This window comes from Heterodontus francisci, chromosome 4 (assembly GCF_036365525.1).
Source record: "Heterodontus francisci isolate sHetFra1 chromosome 4, sHetFra1.hap1, whole genome shotgun sequence".
In the NCBI taxonomy this organism is placed as follows: Eukaryota; Metazoa; Chordata; class Chondrichthyes; order Heterodontiformes; family Heterodontidae; genus Heterodontus; species Heterodontus francisci.
The window spans coordinates 176335422-176348507 of record NC_090374.1 but is presented as its reverse complement, the minus strand read 5'-3'; the positions used below and the strand labels follow the sequence as shown (position 1 = coordinate 176348507).

Genomic DNA, 13086 nt, shown 5'->3' with positions numbered 1-13086 from the left:
AGACACCGGTGCGTCATGCAATATCATGACCTTCACAGACCTGTGCAAAGTGGCTCAACATGGCGATCCAAAAATGAAGCCCTCAAAAGTAAGGTTGAGGCTATATGATGGCACCAGACTAGTGCCAAGAGGACAAGTTACTCTGAGAGCCCATTGCAATGACAAGAATGAAGATCTGGAGTTCCAAATCATAGACGCAGACAAAAGCCACTCATCTCAACAGAAGCAAGTCTAAAGCTTGGACTGGTAACCCTCAACGTGAAAAAAGAGAAAACCCAGGAGATGACCTACAGGAGCGGGCACCAGCACTGGAACGAGAATGCATTTGTCAGTTGCAAGGTGACGCAAGTCATACAGGCGGCGATGAAGAGGAAGATCTGGCAGTCGCCTGCTCAGGTGCCCAGGAAGATATGGCAGTCGTCTGCTCAGGTGCCCAAGGTAGAGGCTGTGGGGAAGAAGTGCTCGGATTCCGCAGAGCGGGCAGACAAAAATCAAGGTGAAATGGCAGAAAGCCAAATTTTATTTTGACAAAACTGCTGAACCATTGCCAAAATTGAGCATTGTAGAGCCAGTCAGGGTACAAACCTTCATCATACTCAACAAGAGTCAGCCCAAGTGACAACTTGCGACCTGCATAGAGCAGTTGTCAACTCGATCGTATGTGGTGGAAATGAAGGACCAGAGATACCATCACAACCGCAGGCACATATGCACAACTGGAGAAGCTGTTCCTTCATGACCAATCAGGACCAATCAGGAAGATGAGAATTCATCAACTGCAGAGAGCACAGAACAACCATCAGCCCCAGAGGTCCACAGCAACCCAACAACGGAAATGGAACAACAGCAGTTACCGTGGTAACAAGTGACATGGGATCGACACTTACCAGAGAAGGAAAATCAACCAGATGAGCAACCAATGACAATGCACACATGCACCATTGAGAGTGGCACAATGTAAAGACTATGTGTGCAATGCATGTGCAAAGACTGACAAGAATAACCAACTGCTAATGCATGAGAACAGTTATATGCATCATGGGTAACTTGGGTAACTCACAGTTTCAATTATAATGCATGCAAAAAAAATTTTGTAGTAACAGGATGTTTGGGATAGAAATGTAATACTGTACCAATGTGCCTCCTGGCTTGCTGTAGTCATGTGACCTCTACCATGAGGTACTCTGACTGGGGGCAGCCATTACAGTCAGTTTCAATAAAGACTCAATAGACACCAGAACTGTGAGCTCATAACAGAAGGCAACTGAATTTCCCAAGGGGGTTTTATGGCACACGTAAGTTAGGGGGAGTAGCTGGGAAGCTGTGCGATGTCCCTTTTCCCGGCCGGCAGGGGGCGCAGTGCAATGTCTTCCTCCCGGCCAGCAGGGGGTGCGGTGCATTGTTCCTCCTCCCTGCCGGCAGGGGGTGCGGTGCGGATTTCCTCCTCCCGGCCGGCAGGGGGAGCGGTGCGGTGCGGATTTCCTCCTCCCTGCCCGCAGGGGGTGCGGTGCGGATTTCCTCCTCCCGGCCGGCAGGGGGTGCGGTGCGGATTTCCTCCTCCCGGCCGGCAGGGGGTGCGGTGCATTGTTCCTCCTCCCTGCCCGCAGGGGGTGCGGTGCATTGTTCCTTATCCCCGCCGGCAGGGGAACGGTGCATTGTTCCTCCTCCCGGCCGGCAGGGGGAGCGGTGCGGATTTCCTCCTCCCGGCCGGCAGGGGGAGCGGTGCGGATTTCCTCCTCCCGGCCGGCAAGGGGCGGCATGTGAGGTGCTGGGAAACGCTTTGACGCCATCACTGTGCGTCGTGCGGTAACCCGGACGGGCAGTGTCGCGCTGGTGCCGATGTACGAGTGACCGGGGCCTGGTTACTGTTCCGCTCTCGCTGAGCCAGGTTGCCGAGATGCCCCTGGGTTACACGCCAGAGGAGAAGGCACGGTTCCAGCAGCTGGTGAATTTGCGCCGCCGATGGCTGAAGGACCAGGAGCTGAGCCCGCGCGAACCCGTCCTCCCTTCTGACGGCAAAGGGCCCGTGGCTCGATTCTGGGAGGGGTTCCTGCAGCCGCGGAGCCTCTGGCGGGTTTATGTGAGTGTCCGGTTGAAAACACTGCTGGGGGAGGGGGAATCTCCCTGAGAGACATTGAGCTGTCAATCAGCAGTGATTGACAGGCATCCAACTTTGCAATGCCACGTGAACTGTGACCTCAGATGCTGACCTCATGCACCTTGTGACTTGATTGTGACCTCACATGAATGATGACCTTGTAGATGGTGACCATACGGAATCAGAAAATCATTGAATCATAGAAAGTTTATGGCACAGAAAGAGGCCACTTGGCCCATTGTGCCTGCACCGGCCAAAACATGAGCCACCCAGTCTAATCCCATCGATTGTGACCTTTTACGGATTACACTGTTGCTTCCTATTGATTGTGTCGCTGCTCCATGTGTAGTTGGGGTAAAGCTCACTGAGTCCTAATATAAAAGCAAAATACTGCAGATGCTGGAAATCTGAAATAAAAACAAGAAATGCTGGAAATACTCAGCAGGTCTTGCAGCATTTGTGGGGAGAGAAACAGAGTTAACGTTTCAGGTCAGTGACCCTTCATCAGAACTGAGTCCTATATGTTTAATCTTGTTCTTGGCCCAGATGGATGGCCAAGTATTCAAAGTGGGTCTGCACCCCATCTCTCTCGATCATTGAATGTCGCTCCTAACATTCTCTGCAAATTTAAACACTTATAGATTCATAGAAAATTTATGACAGAGGGAGGCCATTTGGCCCATCATGTCTATCCATGCTGGTCAACCATGAGCTATCCAGCCCAATCCCACCTTCCTGCACTTGCTCTATAATCCGGCAGGCCACAGCTCTTCAAGAAGACATCTAAGTACTTTCTAAATGTGAGAGTTTCTGATTCTACCACCCTTTCAAGCAGTGAGTTCCAGGTCCCTACCACTCTCTGTTTCCTTATCTCCCCTCTAATCCTTCTGCCAATTATTTTAAATCCATGCTCCCTGGTTTTTGACCTCTTTGCACAGAAAGATGTAGAACAGAACTTGCCTATTTTAAATGTAATTGTGCTTTATGTTAAGAAGCCGAGCAATTCAGATCTACTTGCATGTAAGTTTTCTACTCTGCAGTTTGTCCTGTGGCCTCATAAATCCAAACAAGATCTGTGAGAATTAGCAATTTGAAATATATCCAAATTAGTGGAAACATTCACTTAAACATTATCTGTGGTCAGCAAGAATAATGTTTTCAGGCAAGTCTAGTTTTATATATTTTAATGGGTTTATGTACTGTTGTTTAACATTCCCAAATCAGGGCTATTTCCTGCTCAGTATGAGCATGTATTTTGTTGCCTGCTCACCAGCTACTGACTGCTCTCTTATTTTTCTCCCCCACCAAACTTTTTCCCTCTCATGCTTTCTTGAAGATATTGATTCCCTCACTGGGATACAGTCCTTGCAGTGGTCTTTATTTAAGGAGGAGATAGACAGATTTTTAATTAGTAAAGGGTTGAAGGTTACGCAGAACTGGCAGGAGTTGAGGCCGAGATGAGATTAGCCATGATCGTATTGAATGGCGGAGCAGGCTAGAGGGGCTGAATTGCCTACTCTTGCTCCTAGTTCTTCTGTTCTTTATTTAAGAGTGTATAGTGAGTATCGACAGGCAGTCCTGCCATAGAGGGTATAACAGCTTAGCTCAATGCAGTTTCCACCAATGTCCACAGCTGCTAATTTCCTGGTAGGACTCTTTTTCTCCCTTTTCTCATCCAGAGATGCTTTGGTCACTTGTCACTTCGGTATGATTTTTTTAAAAAGTTGAAAATGTAATAACTACACTACTAAGTGTGGCATTACCAGAATCTGAGCAATGATCTGCATTTGCACTTGCTGTTCACATCTAAGACGTGGAGTAAGAGAGTTAAATGTTTTAAAAGAGTGCAGCCTTATGGCCTCAGACTGCTGTTTGTTTCTGCTAATTGAGAGGAACTAGTGGAAGCGTCAGAGCTTGCAGTCAGTAGAAATTGAAAGGTAACAGATGTCAATAGAAGTCAGAGAAGTGGTGGAAACATAGAATCATATAACAGAGAAAGAGATATTCAGCCCATTGTGCCTGTGCAAGCTATCCAATTAGTCCCACTCCTCTCCCTGCTCTTTCCCCATAGTCCTGCACATTTTTACCTTTCACGTTTATAGCCAGATCCCTTTTGGATGTTACTGTTGAGCCTGCTTCCACTGGATGAGCTAGAAGACTTGCTGGTTACGCAGTTCTGGGGCTCCATAAATGGCTGAATTACCAGGATAAAACACATGTATTGACTTTAGACAAAAGCCAAAATCCTGCTGATGCTGACAATCTGAAATATAAGCAGATAATTCTGCAAATATTCAGCAGATGCTGTCTGACCTGCTGAGTATTTCAAACGTCTTCTGTTTAAATTTCCGTTAAGCATTTGCCAGAGTAAATATAAACCATTCTTTCTGCGTAACCCATCAGGATAATTCACCCACAACAATTTCGCATTGTGAGCTTAAGGAAGAAAAGTATACAATAGATTTGATTGTGAAATTGATCAGACGGTTATTTCGAGTGTTCTAATCTAGGTTCACTGCATGACGTCTTCCTAAACCGTTTTGATTGATATCTTTCTAAATGTTTCAATTCCTGTCAAGTCTTTGATGTAGATATTTTCATTTTTTGATATATTCCAGACCTACAAGACATGCAATGCAGGTTGGTGGACTTTTACTCGGTTGCTGATTCCTGCCTGGATTGTCCATTACTACGTGAAGTACCATGTTGCAGTGAGTACTGGCAATTATTGGCAATCTAGATGAAGGACTAAAGAAAGAAATGGCATTTTTATAGCGTCTTTTAGCATATCCCAAAGCGCTTTACAGTCAACTAAGTACCTTTTAAGTGTAGTCACTGTTGTAATGTAAAAAACACAGCAGCCAATTTCCACAAGTGTGATAATGAACAGATGCTCTGATATAGGTGTTGGTTGAGGGGTAAATATTGGCCAGGTCACTGAGCAAAACTGCCCTGCTTATCATCAAAATAGTACCATGGGTCTTATATTTCCATCTTAGAGGGCAGATGGTGGGGGGGGATTTCGGTTTAACGTCTCATTCGAAAGATGGCACCTCCAATAGCACTCCCTCAGTACTGATAAACTATCCCTCTTCGTTCTTCTCGACTTGTCCTGCAGCCTTTGATATGGCTGACCACACCATCCTCCTCCAACGTCTGCTCCGTCGTCTGGCTTGGTGGGACTGTACTTGTCTCGTTCCATTCTTATCTAGCCAGTCATAGCCACAGAATCGCCAGCAATGGCATCTTTTCCTACTCTCGCACCATCACCTCTGGTGGCCCAAGAGTTTATCCTGGGCCCCCTCCTGTTTATCACCTACGTTCTGCCCCTTGGTAACATTATCCAAAAACACGAAGTCAGTTTCCATTGATGACACCCAGCTCTATCTCACCATCACCTTTCTCAACCCCCTCCACTGTCCCTGATTTGCTACACTGCCTGTTCGACATCCAGTACTAGGTGAGCAGATATTTTCCTCAATTAAACATTGGGAAGACCAGAGTCAATGTCTTCAGTCCCACACACAAATTCTGTGCCCTAGCCACCGGCTCCATCCTTCTCCCTGGCAACTGTCTAAGGCTGAACTCGACTGTTCGCAATCTTGGTGTCATAATTAACACAGAGATGAGCTTCCGACCACATATGCATGCCATCACCTAGACTTCCTATTTTCCACCTCCATGACATCGCCCACCTCTGCCTCAGCTGATCTACTGCTGAAACACTCATCCATGTCTTTGTTACCTCTAGACTTTACTATACCAACACCTGGTTGTCCTCCCATCTTCCACCCTCCATAAACTTGAGCTCATCCAAAACCTCACTGCCTCTATCCTTGCATCAAGTTCCATGCAATACCACGATTTTAAAATTCTCATCCTTGCTTTCCAATTGCTCCATGGCCTCAGTGCTCCCCAACTCTGTAACCTCCTCCAGCCCCACAAGTCTTCGAGATCCCTGTGCTGCTCCAATTCTGGCCTCTTGCACATCCCCGATTTTAATTGCTGCACCATTAGTGGCCATGCCTTCAGCTGCCAAGGACTTAAGTTCTGGGATTCACTCCCTAAACCTCGCTGCCTATCTATTGTTCTTTAAGATGCTCCTTAAAACCTACCTCCTTGACCAAGCATTTGGTCATCTGCGCTAATATCTTCTCATGTGGCTGGGTGTCAAATTTTGTTTGATAACACTCCTGTAAAGAGCTTTGGAATGTTTTACTACTTTAAAGGCGCGATATAAATACAAGTTGCTGTTGGCGCGTCAGCCTAGATTTTGTGCTAAGTTCCTAGAATGAGACTTGAACCCATAGCCTTCACACTCAGGTGAAAGTGCTACCAACTGAGCCACGATGAAACCAAGATTAGAAAGATGAGGAAAATTAAGCCATGGTGATTAGTTTAGTTGCTGTAGGAGGAAAAAAGTGCTAAGGAGAGTAAGAAATTCCACAGTTTTAGGTCTTTGGAAATTATGAGGCAATGCAATGTTCATTTAAAGTCACCACACTTCCTTGCTTTTTGAATATAGCCATGGGATCTTTAACTTTCCCCTGAACTACTGAAACAGGCAATGCTGAATTCCCTCAGTGTTTACACTGGAGTGTCAGCCTGGATTGGTGTCTCAAACGCTGGAGAATTTGAGATCAGAGGACACTGTGAGGTTAGGAATTTCGATAGGTAAAGGATTAAAGGTGGAGCTATTAAAAGTAAGAAATGTGTATACGAGCACACAGAATTGCTGGGCAGGAAAAGCCTAGCTGGCCCATCAAGCCTGCCCCATACATTATGATGGCCGAAGCATCATGACTAAACTGTTCTCCCCACCTCCCTCCCAATCCCACACAGCCACATAATCTCCTGTGAGAGGCAAAAAAAAGCAGAGGAAAAAATACTCTGTAAAGTTCCTCCCTGACCCTCTCCTCCGGCGATCAAAGCCGGTCCTGGAGAGTATCTTTGAAGAATCAATGTTTTAATTGCTGCAATATTTCGGTGGATTGAACATGGTGTACAGTGAGGGTGTGAAATGTAGAATCGTAATCTTCAGCAAAGGAGTGGATAAATTCGATCAAAGGAAGATCATTTGATATGAAAGAACGGAGTGAGAGATGAACAGAGCCTTGGAAAGGACGTAATAACATAAGAAATAGGAGCTGGAGTAGGCCATTTGGCCCTTTGAGCCTGTTCCACCATTCTACAAGATCATGGCTGATCTTAACTCAACTCCACCTTCCCACACTATCCCCATATCCCTTATTCCCTTAGTACCCAAAAATCTATCAACCTCTGTCTTGAATATGCTCAACGACTGAGCATCCACAGCTCTCTGGGGTAGAGAATTCCAAAGATTCACAACCGATTAAGTGAAGAAATTTCTCCTCCTCTCAGTCGTAAATGACAGCCCCCGTATTCTGAAACTGTGATCCTGTGTTTTCGATTACCCAGTCAGGGGAAACACTTTCTCAGCATCTACCCTGTCAAGCTACTTAAGGATTTTATTCAATTAAATCACCTCTCGTTCTTCTGAACTCCATGAACCAGTCTATTGAACCTTCATTGCACTCCCTCTCAGGCAAGTAGGTCCTTCCTTAGGTAAGGAGACCAAAAATGCACACAGTACTCCAGGCCTGTATAATTATAGCAAGACTTCTTTACTTTTATACTCCAATCCCTTTGTGACAAAAACATACCATTTGCCTTCCTAATTGCTTGCTGTACCTGCATGTTAACTTCCTATGATTCATGTCCAACTTCTGAGTTGGTGAAAGAGGGAATTCCATCAGGTCGGCTGTGGTAGCACAGATACAGCCAATTGAGAGGAAACTAGAAGATAGTCACAAGCACATCTTAGGTAGAGCATGCAATGGGACTCATTTAAAATTACACAGTGCCAAATCTATACTGACTTTGGAAATATCCTCGGGTAAATGGCAGGTGCATGGGACTGGTATGTTGGCTCTTGTAGAGATTCAGCACAGACGTGACAGGCCAAATGGCCTCCTCTTCTGCTGTAACTATTCTGAAGTGATTGAAGAGATTTATGACTTTAACCCCTTGTAGGGACTAAACCAAATCAGGAGCACATCCCCATGAATTTCCTTTAATTAAGTTCAAACCAGACAAATTATCAGACTCTTATTTGAGTCCAAAGCATTGCACTAGCTTTCCCTCAAAGAAAGGAAACCAGCAGAGAATTTTACCATCTTTCGGATAGCCAACTTTTAATATTTTTATGGATAAGTCATCAATATCCCAAATATTATAAGGGTCTGGGAAACTCTCTTCAATACATATCTCTCCACTTAAAGAGACGCAGAGAGCGGGTTCTTGTAGTTGTATACTGAATACTACATGAGACAATTTATTAACTTTTATATATTTATTAAAGAACTTAACATGCAATAAACTTCTTAAGTGGATAAGTATATCACAATATCAAACATTATTGAGAGATGTAACACATATTCTTATTTCTAACATAGAATCCAAAAGTTTAACCTTGCTAATGTTACAGCAAAATTATCTTAGAATATCCATCAAAATTTAAAGTAAACATGTACCTTAAAACCCCGAATAAGGCATGGGATGAGAAGTGTTGTTTGATATCCAACACTCCTAAGTATCTACTGCAGAACCTTGTATTTTTATACTATTTCTAAGGTGTCATGACTTTCTGTGTTCCCTTTTGAAATCTATATTTGTAATTTAATGTTTTACTGGAATTTGCAGTTTGTGAGCTTTTATCTGGTCAAAATGTTCAGAATTGTGTTTACCTGACTCTCTCGTTCCTGTGAGTACATTCCATTTATTGTTAATTATCCTTTCCATGGTACCCAAAGCAACCTCCGGAGCCGACCTGTCTGAACGACAACCCCATAAACCAATTAAGTTTTATTGCTGCCACTTACTGAGGTCACACAGGATATTTCAATGTTTGTGTTTATCTCCCAAGCCCATGGAACAGAGATTCTATTCTAACAGAAATTTTGAAATGTTGAACTCTACCATCTTAAAGTGGAACTTCAGTGAGCTCTGAAAACTAACCATTTATTCAATCTTTAACTCTAACGGCATAATACACTAACTGTTTACAAATTCTACTTAATCAAGCCTATTATACCTATATTCCTTCACAGTATAAGTGCTGACTTAGGATTAGGGGATGGAGGCAATAGGGTGGTGGTCGTTACATTGCGGTAACTATCTACTTTGGGGGTTGGATTAATACAAGTAAATTCGCAATGGGAAGGAAAGGTATAGGACAAGTAAATTTGAAGCCCCATGACTTGAGGACAGATGGGATGTGTTTCAGGATCAAAGTCTGTAGTGTTTTCAAAACCCTCCATGGCTTTGCCCCTCTCTATATCTGTTAATTCCTCCATCCTTCTGCATTCCTCCAATTCTCCCCTCTTGTGGATCCCTGATTTTAATTGAGGCACCATTGGCGGCTGTGCCTTCAGCTGTCTTGACCCTAAGCTCTTGAATTTCCTCACTAAACCTCTTCCCCTCTCTCTCTGTTAAGGTACTTCTTAAAACCTATCTCTTTGAGCATGCTTTTGGTTGCTGTCCTATTATCTCCTTGTATGGCTCGGTGTGAAATTATGTTTGATAATCACTCCTGTTAAGTGCCTTGGGACATTTTACTACATTAAAGGAGCTATATAAATGCAAGTTGTTGTTGATTGTATTCAATATTTGCACATAGGGGCCTCATAGATAAACAAAAAATCTAGCAAGAGCTTTTCAATTCTTTAATCTTTGGTTTCTGTTCCACAGACTAAACCATATGGCATTGTCACTGTGAAACCAAAGGTTTTCCCGGTAAGTTACATTCTGGGATCACATTAATTAAATTTTAGATGCGCCGTATGCATTAATCTGAAATATGTATCTTCAATGTAATACAATGGCGAGGGGAGTTTTATCAAACAGAAAAACTGAGCATGATGGAAATCTGAAAAGAAAACAGGAAATGCTGGCATTGTGGAATCAAACCTCAACATACAATTCCATAATGGATTTTTATTTATCAAATGAAAACCCAAACTTGTGATTTCCCTCCCTTCAACTGCACAGCCATATAATCTCCTGGGGGAGACAAAAAACTCCAGAGCTAATAAGGAAAAGTATTCTTGAAAATTCCTCTCCAGTCAAGGTTTAACTATAGCAGAGACAGGTGGCATTTTGTCACTGCACAAAGAATTGCGAAAAACATGCAGTGCCTGAGCTGAACAGTCCCTCTTGCAGTGGTGTACATGCTGTACCTTGATGCCATGTCTTCAACTATCCTTCTAAAACGTACATTTCAAAACAAACACAAAGATAATGGGGTGTTCCAAGAAGTGGCTAGGAAAGTCTTGACTGATGGTTGCACTGGTGTTTGCATACAAAGAAAGAAGCCTGTTTCTTTGCAAGTGCATTGGGAGCCTCCTGCTGCTCAGTGGGCCCCAGGAACTGTCTTATGGAGGGGGTGCAGTGTATGTGCACTGGCCTAGAGGGTGCCTCTAGGGAATCAGTGGATAAGCAGAAATCATTAAGTATTTAGGGGAGGGTGTGTTTCCATGCCCAGTATATTCAGTGGGGTGCATTGTGTCGTTTGTGAAAGGAAGGGTGGGGTAGAATTTCCTCAGGGGTTCCTCAACCACCTGCCTTTTTTTATTCATTCATGGGATATGGGTGTCACTGGCTAGGCTAACATTTATTTCCCATCCCTAATTGCTCTTGAGAAAGTGATGGTGAGCTGCCTTCTTGACTGCTCCAGTCCTTGGGGTGTAGGTACTCCAACAGTGCTGTTAGGAAGGGAGTTCCAGGATTTTGACCCAACAACAGTAAAGGAACGGTGATATAGTTCTAAGTCAGGATGGTGTGTGGCTTGGAGGGGAACTTGCAGGTGCTGGTGTTCCCATGCATTTGCTGCTCTTGTCCTTCTAGAAGTTGTGGGTTTAGAAGGTGCCGTCGAAGGAGCCTTGGTGTGCTACTACAGTGCATCTTATAGATGGTACACACTGCTGCCACTGTGTGTCGGTGGTGGAGGGAGTGAATGTTTGTGGATGGGGTGCCAATCAAGCGGGCTGCTTTGTCCTGGATTGTGTTGAGCTTCTTGAGTGTTGTTGGAGCTGCACCCATCCAGGCAAGTGGAGAGTATTCCATCACACTCCTAACTTGTGCCTTGTAGATGGTGGACAGGCTTTGGGGAGTCAGGAGGTGAGTTACTCGCCACAGGATTCCAAGCCTCTGACCTGCTCTTGTAGCCATGGTATTTATATGGCTACTCCAGTTCAGTTTCTGGTCAATGGTGACCCCCCCCCCCCCCATGATGTTGATAGTGGGGGATTCAGCGATGGTAATGCCATTGAATGTCAAGGGGAGTTGGTTAGATTCTCTCTTGTTTGAGCTAGTCATTGCCTGGCATTTGTGTGGCATTAATGTTACTTGCCACTTATCAGCCCAAGACTGGATATTGTCCAGGTCTTGCTGCATTTCTTCACAGACTCCTATATTGCAAAGTTGGTGAGAACACTGGAAACAGCTGTCAATGCTTTGACTCTGGGGCCTAAACCGAAGGAATCGCAGGAAATTGGGAGAAACACCATGACAAAATACTGGCAGTAATCTCTACATTTTGATGCTTTTTTGAATCCAGTACATTTCAGAAGAGTATATAGTAGCATGGATGAGAAACTGTGTTGGAAAATCTTTTTTGCTGGAATGTTAACAATGTAGTTTTTTGTGGTAAAATGAGATTTGAGAGTTTGAAACGAGGGAGAAAGGTTTTTGCATGATATGGTTGCTGAGAATTGGAAATGGAAAATAATCATTTGGCACAAAAACTCAAGACTTGAAACAATTACTGAGGAAGAAAATTGGTTCAATAGTTAAGACAGAAACAAGGAATTTTATAATAAAGAATACCATGCTCTGGGCTTCCAAATTGCACAAGAATCTATTGAGCTTATCACACATCTGATGTATTTGGTTTGTTCCTTCAGGGTGACGCACTTTTGGAGACGGGAGACGTTATTCCACCATTGCAGGAGGATGAACATCATGGACACCACTGATCAGAGGACAAAAGCAATTGTGGATGTCTAGCACCAATGGCTGTACAATAACTTCAGAGGGAAGGCACAGACATAGTTGCTTCTTTTGAAAGACTGTTTATCATTAAATTCTGATTTACCAGGATGCAGAAGGCTGCTTATTATTTATACACAATTTATTAAACTCTGTCACCCCACCACCCCGCTGTGTCCTAACTGGTATCAAGTCCTGTTCACCCAACAACCCTGTGCTCACCTGACCCACATTGGCTCCAACAATGCCTCGATTTTTAAGTTTATCAGTGTTTTAAATTTCCTCCATGACCTTTCCCCTCCCTAACTTCCTTCAGCCCTACGACCCTCTGAGATACCTGCTCCTTCAGTTCTGGTCTCTTGAGCATCCCCAATTTTCATTGTTCCACAATTGGTGGACCTGCCTGGGGCCTACGCTCTGGAATTCCCTCCCTAAACCTCTTTGCCTGTCTACCTCTCTTTCCTCCTTTAAGATGCTCCTTAAAACCTACCTCTTTGACCAAGCTTTTGGTCACCTGTCCTAATATCTCCTTATGTGGCTCAGTGTCAAATTTTGTTTGATAATACTCCTGTGAAGCACCTTGGGACATTTCACTACTTTAATTGCTTCACCAACATTCAGAAGGCCAGAATTAGATGAATGCAGATATTTCAGATAGTTCTAGGGCTGCAGGAGATTACAGAGAGAGGGAGGGACGAAGCCATGGAGGCACTTACAAACAAGGATGGGAATTTTAAAATCGAGGCATTGCTTAACTGAGAGCCACTGTAGGTCAGCGAGCACAGGGATGATTGGAAAACGGGAATTGGCGCAAATAAGGAAACAGGCTGCAGTTTTTGGAATGACGTAAAGTTTACAGAAGGTAGAATGTGGGAGGCCAGCCAGGAATGTGTTGGAATGATCAAGTTTAGACATAACAA

At 44.1% G+C, this 13086-nt stretch overlaps 1 protein-coding gene across 1 annotated transcript; it reads left to right on the top strand.

Annotated features, from left to right (window-relative positions):
- The first annotated feature begins 1735 nt into the window (after window positions 1-1735).
- On the top strand, window positions 1736-12277 carry ndufb6 (NADH:ubiquinone oxidoreductase subunit B). The gene is made up of 4 exons (XM_068030629.1): window positions 1736-2080; window positions 4717-4809; window positions 9869-9913; window positions 12082-12277. Exons 1-4 carry the CDS (start codon window positions 1898-1900, stop codon window positions 12151-12153), a joined length of 393 nt encoding a protein of 130 aa, XP_067886730.1. The 5' UTR covers window positions 1736-1897; the 3' UTR covers window positions 12154-12277.
- Window positions 12278-13086: the final 809 nt, after the last annotated feature.

Excerpts from the sequence above, each read along its gene's own strand:
- ndufb6 (XM_068030629.1), top strand. The coding sequence starts at position 1,898 with ATGCCCCTGGGTTACACGCCAGAGGAGAAGGCACGGTTCCAGCAGCTG. Across the intron at positions 2,081-4,716 it reads GGAGCCTCTGGCGGGTTTAT|ACCTACAAGACATGCAATGC; the intron begins GTGAGTGTCCGG and ends GATATATTCCAG. Across the intron at positions 9,914-12,081 it reads TGAAACCAAAGGTTTTCCCG|GGTGACGCACTTTTGGAGAC; the intron begins GTAAGTTACATT and ends TTGTTCCTTCAG.